The 11,793-nt window shown below is 37.9% G+C and overlaps 1 protein-coding gene across 1 annotated transcript in view; it reads right to left on the bottom strand.

The window, feature by feature from the left end:
* LOC110456374 (C-type lectin domain family 10 member A-like) overlaps positions 1–5,177 on the bottom strand; it is a 22,551-nt gene extending 17,374 nt beyond the window's left edge. The window contains exons 1-3 of the mRNA XM_021507070.1: positions 5,100–5,177; positions 4,168–4,302; positions 258–338 (exon numbers count right to left, since the gene is read on the bottom strand). Of these exons, the coding sequence (XP_021362745.1) occupies positions 258–338; positions 4,168–4,282 (196 nt within the window). The 5' untranslated portion in view covers positions 4,283–4,302; positions 5,100–5,177. The remainder of the gene's footprint in view (positions 1–257; positions 339–4,167; positions 4,303–5,099) is intronic.
* Positions 5,178–11,793: the final 6,616 nt, after the last annotated feature.

Raw genomic sequence — 11,793 nt, forward strand, 5'->3', positions numbered from 1 at the left:
TTGTTGTCCATGTTTATTGGCGCTGACGCTGTGGTATTATTTTGTTGTCCATGTGTATTGGCGCTGACGCTGTGGTATTATTTTGTTGTCCATGTGTATTGGCGCTAACGCTGTGGTGTTATTTTGTTGTCCATGTGTATTGGCGCTGACGCTGTGGTGTTATGTTGTTGTCCATGTGTATTAGCGCTGACGCTTTGGTGTTAAGGTAGATTTTTTAAACCTTTTCGTATTGAAGATTTTCTTTCTCAATAACTTACCGATAGGTTCTCCAGAGCTTGGATCGAGGACACGATTAGTTGTGTATCCAACAGCAAAGGCAAGTAAAGTACCCAGAAAAGCTTTAAGAAAAATTGACATTTATCACAAGCATGAATTCATAGCAAAATTAATTTTGTAAAAATTGGTAGTTTATATAGATTGATAAAAAAACATAAATACCGAATGCATAGTCTAGTAAACCTGAAATAATTAGGGAGAAATCTTAATAAGTTATAAAGGTTCAGGACGTTTGCTAAAAATGTAAAGTTATCAAGCTTGAGGACGTTTTCTAAAATAAGTTTCTAAGTTAGGAGGCGTTCGATTTTACACTAAATATGCGATCAAAGTAGGAGACGTTTTCTACATTCTGACCGTTACGCTCCTGAACAATTGGTTATTTAGCAACTGGTCGTCATCATTCAGATCAGAATCCTACACCCTCCGTGCCACACTGTATAATATGATGTAAAACCAAATAGTTAATGGAAATTGGAAAATTTACAACCAAGCATCAGCTATGCTTTTGTCGTGTGCTATAAAGAGGGAGGCGGAATCCATTATTTATTCCCTTGCAGATTTGCACTATTTCCTTATGTAAAATAACGTAATAAAAAGTAAATTAAGATATGAATCATCTAGAAGCAAATGAGGCTACTTTTTCAAGTAATATAGAACACACGTTTTGAAGGAAAGTAAGCAGACACATAACACCTAATTTGGAATATGTAGATGAAATTCTTAACAAATCATATTAGATACGTAGTAAAATTTCGGTCCCAATATATCACAACCGAGTATTATAATTATAGAAAACATCACTCTCTTTTTTTTTTTACCTTTTCCCCCTGTTTGAAATATGAAAGATGTTATTTTCACAAAATTTGTTTTACTTTTTTTTAGTAAAATGAATGTTTAAAAATTAGAAGGCCCAGGTATTGAATATTAGAGGAGGTAAAACATGTTTTTTGGCGTATGGGACTGGAGAAGGATATCGCTATGATTTTGTTAATTATCAGTTCACAAAATAATCGATCTAAACCGGAAAGCGAATGAATTTTTCATGAAATTGAAAAATAATGTGATACAAATCAGTGAATAATGGCGGAATCACGATATCAAAATATCTTTCGTACACCATTCATTATGAAAACCTTTAATTTCTGCTTATAATCTACTTGGGAAATTGTACATACGAAACTTTTCTGATAGCATATAAATATACATTAATTAAAGGTTTATTTGTTGGGTATATGGAATTTCGCTTCTTCTTCTTTTAGAAACAAAGTTCAACAACTTAAGAAAGGAAGTATAATTATTAGAAGTAAGGGGAGTTATAATGTTATATTTTACTTAATTGATGTTGCAGTTATATGCACTTAAATCTCAACTAAATGCTACAAACTGTACATATGTGTACTCGTATGCATAATATTAAAAACCAACACCTTGAAATAAATTACACCATGAATAGCGCTCTTTGCTCATGAATGTTTTTGAAACATTAGCATATGTGATCAAAATATCACCACTATCGTCTAAAGTTCCTATTTCCTTCCTCTTCTAGTCTGATGGATTACATGTACGTATGGGTGACCCATACATCGTGTCAAATATATATAAAAAAAAAAAAAAAGTTTGCCGACAAAGCATAAGTTAGCTATAAAAAAATTCAGATAGACATTATGAAATAAAATTCATGTTTTGAAATATTTCATACTTTCACCTCATGCGATTGCATGAAAATAAGAGCAGGTGCTTCGGAAGGATAAGCCCGTCAAGTAAATCCAGGTAAAATAGTCAAATCAAGTAATGACACGTGTTCATAGCGAGAACTTCGATACAATCAACAAAACAACAAGACATACTAATGAGCACTGTACAAAAATCGACCTTCTTATAACACCAAAAAAATAGTATCTTTTCCTATAATATAATTACGGCGACCATAAAACGTCCCCATAGTCTTCATCCACCTGCATGTTTAGAAACCCGGATTTGTTAGTTTGCCTGTCAGCAGTCGACATCTGTCACGGAAACCCTGATTTGTTAGTTTGCCTGTCAGCAGTCGACATCTGTCACGGAAACCCTGATTTGTTAGTTTGCCTGTCAGCAGTCGACATCTGTCACGGAAACCCTGATTTGTTAGTTTGCCTGTCAGCAGTCGACATCTGTCACGGAAACCCTGATTTGTTAGTTTGCCTGTCAGCAGTCGACATCTGTCACGGAAACCCTGATTTGTTAGTTTGCCTGTCAGCAGTCGACATCTGTCACGGAAACCCTGATTTGTTAGTTTGCCTGTCAGCAGTCGACATCTGTCACGGAAACCCTGATTTGTTAGTTTGCCTGTCAGCAGTCGACATCTGTCACGGAAACCCTGATTTGTTAGTTTGCCTGTCAGCAGTCGACATCTATCACGGAAACCCTGATTTGTTAGTTTGCCTGTCAGCAGTCGACATCTGTCATGGAAATCTTGATTTTCGGAGAAAACTCTTAAATCCCCAATCAACTGTACATCTATAACCAAAGGTTAGAGAAGAAGTGATGATTCTATGATTCTATGCGGAGAGAAGCGCACAACGGGGCGAACGATTCTTTAAATCGCACAGTTGTGCGTACCATGTGTGGACGATGTGAGGACGGTGTGTGCACGATGTATGCACGGTGTGCGCACGCTATTTTTTGTGCGTTGTGCGGTCACACAACTGTATAACCAAAGGTTAGAGAAGAAGGGATGATTCTATAACCAAAGGTTAGAGAAGAAGGGATGATTCTATAACCAAAGGTTAGAGAAGAAGGGATGATTCTATCACCAAAGGTTAGAGAAGAAGGGATGATTCTATAACCATAGGTTAGAGAAGAAGGGATGATTCTATAACCAAAGGTTAGAAAAGAAGGGATGATTCTATGACCAAAGGTTAGAGAAGAAGGGATGATTCTATAACCAAAGGTTAGAGAAAAAGGGATGATTCTAAAACCAAAGGTTAGAGAAGAAGGGATGATTCTATAACCGAAGGTTAGAGAAGAAGGGATGATTCTATTGAGAAATGGAACGTCATACTCGTAGTTCAACTGTTACTCAACATGGTATGAATAATAGCCATGACGCAAGGAAACCAAATTTTGTGTTATCAACAATACTGGAAATTAATAATAACGTTTTCGAATAATAACATGTAAAAAACTTGTCAATTTATTTATTGTTTATCTTTTATGTGTAAATTATGATTATTTTATACCTTTCCGTCATTAATACTTCCCAAAGTATACGAACAAAACAAATAAAAATGGAAACAAAAAGTTAAAACAATTGGTTATTTGCTTTAAGAATTAAATAATTTTCAGAATGTCCCATAGCGATGTTCATTAAAATAAAAGGTCATACTCATTCTACGAATAGGTAGTACGGACATAACATAGCGTCCTTTAAATTTAAAAGCTCCAAAAAAGGCAGGTAAACAAGGGAGATAGTTATGACAACTTGGTACAATATTTTGTGCAAACCGATATACCTGTTAGACAACACGATATTGCTTAAAAGAGTAATTGTACAATCGCTGCCAAATTCCCGTACAGAACAGTATTATTTGGAGCATTAAAATGTTGTACGTTCTGAAACCTGTATTTTCTGAGGCCATCAAAGTTAAGACAGTATCAGATATAATTTTAAAGAAACTTACAATTTCGTAAGATTTCAGATGAAGCTCTTTTTATCTCAACTTTTCTTTAAGAAAAAAAGTATATTTAATTTGGATTTATTATGACCTTAGTGACGTTCCTGTGAAATAAACTGCACATTTTAACTGCTCATTTCTTAGACAGATGTACTATACTTAGTGTTATATTTAAGCATTCCTATCAACTTTGAATACTGGCAAGATTGTACTTAGATAAATATCCATATCTACTTACAGGGACTTGACAGGCGATATCTATTGAGATTAGGTAAGCCGATCGATGGCTGACCACTGACTCTCCCGATGCTACAAAACATCAACAGTCCAAGGACGAAGCGTGGTACCCACATCCCGGTCAAAAACGGTACGTCAATATACAACAAAAAGAAGTTACAAACTGGTAACAATATGATACTAGAACATCCAGATGTCTACAGTTGAGATTATTCGATTTGCAGTGAGGATATGAATTCACATGGTTATCACCAGCTGACGATACATGGCAGTGTAATTACATCATAACATGCGTTGGTTTCATGTGTCTTATTACATATTATGATATCAAAAGATTTAAATACTTATTTTACATGTAAATATAGTTTTAAATGTATTTCAAAAGTATATTAGGCCTAATGCTTCCAATTACAAGTCGTTTAAGACAGTTAAACGTTTTGAACGTTTTTTTATCAATTTTTTGTTGATTTTATCACGGTTTAGTAAACGTTATTGTTCATTCGAATGCCTTTTAAGATCATTTATCTTTCGATTTAATTTTTATGGGGTTACAGTGTACATATGCCACCATATAACTACATAAATTATATTAAAAAAACACCTTATAAAACATGGGAAACAAGACTGTTGTGTGCTCCGACATAGTAAGAAATGATAACTCATCAATATCATTAACAGCACTAGAACTGACATATGTGTCTGGGTTTCTTTTCTTTAAATTTCCACCACAAAACCGCTAATTCACCAAAGTTGTCTTCATTTACAGAATGATGAATATTAGGTGAACAAATCGGAACATGAGTAATTAAATTGAACTTAAATAGCATCCTAATAATGGCATCAATTATCATGTTTACAAGTATACATGTACAAACAACATAATGTTTACATTTTACAATCACATATTTTGAATTCAACCTACATGTACCTCACCTGGAAACCCGTAGCACTCGATCACGTGCAGTAACAGCTGTAAGTTCTTAGTCCGACGCTGAGGAGGTCGATCCACGCTCTAACGAGCGCAATGGGAAAAAAGTGGCGGATCTGTCTGCATGACGTCATTGCGGTCCCATATCCAAATATTCTATCGTAGCCGATAGCATCTCGCTGTTAACGTTCAAACGTGCCTCTGGATGGTATTTCGTATTCTTCCTTGAAATGTTGTCACACACATATTACATAAAGTGTACGCTGTGATACCAATAACTTCTTTGGTGTAGACATGTACTTAAGCTTTCTATAATACATTTCGGATGATTAACTCTCAGATACACATTTTAAACAGATATTTTGATTAAATGTTAATGAAGAATCTTTATAATGTCTTAGATAATTCAATACATTGTGCATACAGCTGTATATTTATAAAGGATGGTACCAATCGATATCAGTACACATTGATAAATATGTTTATATCCATGAATTTATTCAAGATTTTAACCATTTTCGAAGGAAGGTGCGTGTCAATGTATACCCTTCCCAAAGAAATGAATTTAATTGATATTGATATTAATGTGCAAAAAGGGGCGATATACCAAGTATTAAGCAAGTGTTAAAGTTCAAATGCCAAAACACTTCAAAGTCGCGAGGGGCCATAGAAATTATAACAAACATTGATAAATGAATGTAGTAGAACGTTATCCTTTTTATCTCTACCCATTTAACTAGTTAAGAGATATTTTTGTTCATACGTCTCTGCTTATTCATGCAAGTCAGTAGAGTTATTGTTTTAGAAACATACCATCCACATCCGAATAATGACAGTCGATCGTGGCCATGATCGAGTCGGCTGGAATGGATGTAGATGTTTTATGCGAACACGTCGTATTTTGAGCGGTATTGTTGACACTATGTCTATGTTTGATACTTCTGTATGTTTAATTTATCATATCTAACTAAACATAATAAAAGATGAACATAACACACATATGTGATAGCCTCTGCAAAATATTAGAAATAAACAGTTTGCCAAAAACGCCAGTATCACATTTGTACTATCGTGGGGTTTTTTCCGTATTGAATTGATTATTGAACCTGACACGACAGCATTCGTTATTTTACGTTCTGGTGTAAATGTTTATTCAAGTTAACGGGAAAATAACTCCGTACACTTACAGATACCCTAGTGACGTATAGGCATACGGATTTTATACACCTGTCAACTCCTGTACCCCAGGAAACACCTAAAACCAGTGACGTACAGGATAAGGAGTGTATACACCCGTCTACTCCTGTACCCCTGGAAACACCTAGCACCAGTGACGTACAGGCATAAGGAGTGTCTACACCCGTTTACTCCTGTACCCCAGGAAACACCTAGAACCAGTGACGTACAGGCATAAGGCGTTTATACACCCGTCTACTCCTGTACACAGGAAACACCTAGCACCAGTGACGTACAGGCATAATGCGTTTATACACCTGTCTCCTCCTGTACCCCAGGAAACACCTATCACCAGTACTAGTGACGTACAGGATAAGGAGTGTATACACCTGTCTACTCCTGTACCCCAGGAAAAACCTAGAACCAGTGACGTACAGGCATAAGGCGTTTATACACCTGTCTATTCCTGTACCCCAGGAAACACCTAGCACCAGTGACGTACAGGATAAGGAGTGTATACACCTGTCTACTCCTGAACCCCAGGAAACACCTAGAACCAGTGACGTACAGGCATAATGCGTTTATACACCTGTCTATTCCTGTACCCCAGGAAACACCTGGCACCAGTGACGTACCGGATAAGGAGTGTATACACCTGTCTACTCCTGTACCCCAGGAAACACCTAGAACCAGTGACGTACATGATAAGTAGTGTATGCACCTGTCTACTCCTGTACCCCAGGAAACACCTAGAACCAGTGACGTACAGGCATAAGGAGTGTATACACCTGTCTGCTCCTGTAACCGAGGAAACACCTAGAACCAGTGACGTACAGGCATAAGGCGTTTATACACCTGTCTATTCCTGTACCCCAGGACACACCTATCACCAATGACGTACAGGATAAGGAGTGTATACACATGTCTGCTCCTGTGCCCCAGGAAACACCTAAAACCAGTGACGTACAGGCATAAGGAGTGTATACACCTGTATGCTCCTGTAACCGAGGAAACACCTAGAACCAGTGACGTACAGGCATAAGGAGTTTATACACCTGTTTACTCCTGTACCCCAGGAGACACCTAGCACCAGTGACGTACAGGCATAATGCGTTTATACACCTGTCTATTCCTGTACCCCAGGAAACACCTGGCACCATGGACGTACCGGATAAGGAGTGTCTACACCTGTCTACTCCTGTACCCTAGGAAACACCTAGAACCAGTGACGTACAGGATAAGTGGTATATGCACCTGTCTGCTCCTGTACCCCAGGAAACACCTAGAACCAGAGACCTACATGCATAAGGCGTTTATACACCTGTCTATTCCTGTACCCCAGGACACACCTATCACCAGTGACGTACAGGATAAGGAGTGTATACACATGTCTGCTCCTGTACCCCAGAAAACACCTAGAACCAGTGACGTACAGGCATAAGGAGTGTATACACCTGTCTACTGCTGTACCCCAGGAAACGCCTAGAACTAGTGACGTACAGGATAAGGAGTGTATACACATGTCTGCTCCTGTACCCCAGAAAACACCTAGAACCAGTGACGTACAGGCATAAGGAGTTTATACACCTGTTTACTCCTGTACCCCAGGAAACACCTAGCACCAGTGACGTACAGGCATAATGCGTTTATACACCTGTCTATTCCTGTACCCCAGGAAACACCTGGTACCAGTGACGTACCGGATAAGGAGTGTCTACACCTGTCTACTCCTGTACCCTAGGAAACACCTAGAACCAGTGACGTCCAGGATAAGGAGTGTATACACCTGTCTACTACTGTACCGCAGGAAACACCTAGCACCAGTGACGCACAGGCATAAGGAATGTATACACCTGTCTGCTCCTGTACCCCAGGAAACACCTAGCACCAGTGACGTACAGGATAAGGAGTGTATACACCTGTCTACTCCTGTACCGCAGGAAACACCTAGCACCAGTGACGTACAGGCATAAGGAATGTATACACCTGTCTGCTCCTGTAACCGAGGAAACACCTAGAACCAGTGACGTACAGGATAAGGAGTGTATACACCTGTCTACTCCTGTACCCCAGGAAACATCTAGAACCAGTGACGTACAGGATAAGGAGTGTATACACCTGTCTACTCCTGTACCCCAGGAAACATCTAGAACCAGTGACGTACAGGATAAGGAGTGTATACACCTGTCTACTCCTGTACCCCAGGAAACATCTAGAACCAGTGACGTACAGGATAAGGAGTGTATACACCTGTCTACTCCTGTACCCCAGGAAACACCTAGAACCAGTGACGTACAGGATAAGGAGTGTATACACCTGTCTGCTCCTGTACCCCAGGAAACACCTAGAACCAGTGACGTACAGGCATAAGGAGTGTATACATCTGTCTACTCTTGTACCCTAGGAAACACCTTGAACCAGGTTCTCCTCAAAATACAGATCAGTTTAACTATTCGTACTTGTGAGATAAAAAATACTGTAATTCTGAAAATTGGGTAAAAATTGTACATCGATCGAATAGGAAAACGTGAATTACAAGAGTGTGCCTTGTTGTTTTTCTTTTGTGTGATTTGAGGGTCGTTAATCTTTACTATGGTCGAGAGTGTGCCTTGTTGTTTTTCCTTTTTGTGATTTAAGGGTGGTTAATCTTTACTATATGGTCGAGAGTGTACCTTGTTGTTTTTCCTTGGCGTGTTTTGAAGGTTGTTAATCTTTACTAAGATCGCGAGTGTGTCTTGTTGTATTTTCTTTGTATAATATCGAGGTCGTTAATCTTTACTATGGTCGAGAGTGTGCCCTGTTGTTTTTCCTTGGTGTGATATGAAGGTCGTTAATCTTTATTATGGTTGAGAGTGTGCCTTGTTATTTAACCTTTGTGTGATATGAATGTCTTTTATCTTAATTATGGTCGAGAGTGTGCCTAGTTGTTTTTCTTTTGTGTGATATCAAGGTCGTTAATCTTTACCATGGTCGAGAGTGTGCCCTGTTGTTTTTCCTTGGTGTGATGTGAAGGTCGTTAATCTTAACTATGTCAAGAGTGTACCTTGCTGTTTTTCCTTTGTGTGATATGAAGGTCGTTAATCTTTACTATGGTCGAGAGTGTGCCCTGTTGTTTTTCCTTGGTGTGATATGAAGGTCGTTAATCTTTATTATGGTTGAGAGTGTGCCTTGTTGTTTAACCTTTGTGTGATATGAATGTCTTTTATCTTAACTATGGTCGAGAGTGTGCCTAGTTGTTTTTCCTTTTTGTGATTTAAGGGTGGTTAATCTTTACTATGGTCGAGAGTGTACCTTGTTGTTTTTCCTTTATGTGATTTGAAGGTCTTTAATCTTTACTAAGATCGCGAGTGTGTCTTGTTGTATTTTCTTTGTATAATATCAAGGTCGTTAATCTTTATTATGGTTAAGAGTGTGCCTTGTTATTTAACCTTTGTGTGATATGAATGTCTTTTATCTTAACTATGGTCGAGAGTGTGCCTAGTTGTTTTTCTTTTGTGTGATATCAAGGTCGTTAATCTTTACTATGGTCGAGAGTGTGCCCTGTTGTTTTTCCTTGGTGTGATGTGAAGGTCGTTAATCTTAACTTTGTCGAGAGTGTACCTTGCTGTTTTTCCTTTGTGTGATATGAAGGTCGTTAATCTTTACTATGGTCGAGAGTGTGCCCTGTTGTTTTTCCTTGGTGTGATATGAAGGTCGTTAATCTTGATAATGGTTGAGAGTGTGCCTTGTTGTTTAACCTTTGTGTGATATGAATGTCTTTTATCTTAACTATGGTCGAGAGTGTGACTAGTTGTTTTTCTTTTGTGTGATATCAAGGTCGTTAATCTTTACTATGGTCGAGAGTGTGCCCTGTTGTTTTTCCTTGGTGTGATATGAAGGTCGTTAATCTTAACTATGTCGAGAGTGTACCTTGCTGTTTTTCCTTTGTGTAATATGAAGGTCGTTAATCTTTACTTTGGTCGAGAGTGTGCCCTGTTGTTTTTCCTTTGTGTGATCTGAAGGTCGTTAATCTTTACTACGGTCGAGAGTGTGTCTTGTTGTTTTTCCTTTGTGTGATATGAAGGTCGTTAATCTTTACTATGGTCGAGAGTGTGCCTTGTTGTTTAACCTTTGTGTGATTTGAAGGTTTTTAATCATTACGATGGTCGATAGTGTACCTTGTAGTTTTTCCTTTGTTTGATATAAAGGTCTTTAATCATTACGATGGTCGATAGTGTACCTTGTAGTTTAACCTTTGTGTGATATGAAGGTCTTTAATCTTTACTATGATGGGGAGTGTACCTTGTTGTTTAACCTTTAAGTGATTTGAAGGTCGTTAATCTTCATAATGGTCGAGAGTGTGCCTTGTTGTTTTTCCTTTATGTGATTTGAAGGTTTTTAATCATTATGATGGTCGAGAGTGTGACTTGTTGTTTTTCCTTTGTGTGATTTGAAGGTCGTTAATCTTTACTATGGTCGAGAGTGTGCCTTGTTGTTTAACCTTTGTGTGATATGAAGGTCGTTAATCTTTACTATGGTTGAAAGTTTGCCTTCTTGTTTAACCTTTATCTGATATGAAGGTCGTTAATCTTTACTATGGTCGAGAGTGTGCCCTGTTGTTTTTACTTTGTGTGATATGAAGGTTATTTATCTTTACTATGGTCGATAGTGTATCTTGTTGTTAAACATTTCTGTGATATGATGGTCATTAATCTTGACTATGGTCGAGAGTGTGCCTTGTTGTTTTTCCTTTTTGTGATCTGAAGGTGGTTAATCTTTAATATGGTCGAGATTGTGCCTTGTTGTTTTTCCTTTGTGTGATCTGAAGGTCGTTAATCTTTACTATGGTCGAGAGTGTGCCTTGTTGTTTTTCCTTTGTGTGATCTGAAGGTCGTTAATCTTTAATATGGTGGCGAGTGTGCCTTGTAGTTTTTCCTTTGTGTGATTTTAAGGTTTTTAATCTTTACTATTATCGCGATTGTGTCTTGTTGTTTTTTCCTTTCTTGTGATATCAAGGTCTCAAATCTTTACTATGGTCGAGAGTGTGCCTTGTTGTTTTTCCTTTGTGTGATATGCTGTTTGTTAATCTTTTCTATTATCGCGATTGTGTTGTGTTGTTTGTCCTTTGTGTGATTTGAAGGTCGTTAATCATTACTACGGTCGAGAATGTGCCGTGTTGTTTTTCCTTTGTGTGATATCATGGTCGTTAATCTTTACTATGGTCGAGAGTGTGCCTTGTTGATTTTCCTTTGTGTGATATGAAGGTCGTTAATCTTAACTATGGTCGAGAGTGTGCCTTGTTTTTTAACTTTGTGTGATATGAAGGTCGTTATCTTAACTATGGTCGAGAGTGTGCATTGTTGTTTTTCCTTTGTGTGATATGAAGGTCGTTAATCTGAACTATGGTCGAGAGTTTTTTTTTTATGTTTTTCCTTTGTGTGATATGAAGGTCGTTACTCATTACTATGGTCGAGAGTGTGCCTTGTTGTTTTTCCTTTGTGTGATATGAAGGTCGTTAATCTTAACTATGGTCGAAAGTGTGCC

This window comes from Mizuhopecten yessoensis, unplaced genomic scaffold (genome assembly GCF_002113885.1).
Source record: "Mizuhopecten yessoensis strain PY_sf001 unplaced genomic scaffold, ASM211388v2 scaffold8719, whole genome shotgun sequence".
Lineage (NCBI taxonomy): Eukaryota > Metazoa > Mollusca > Bivalvia > Pectinida > Pectinidae > Mizuhopecten > Mizuhopecten yessoensis.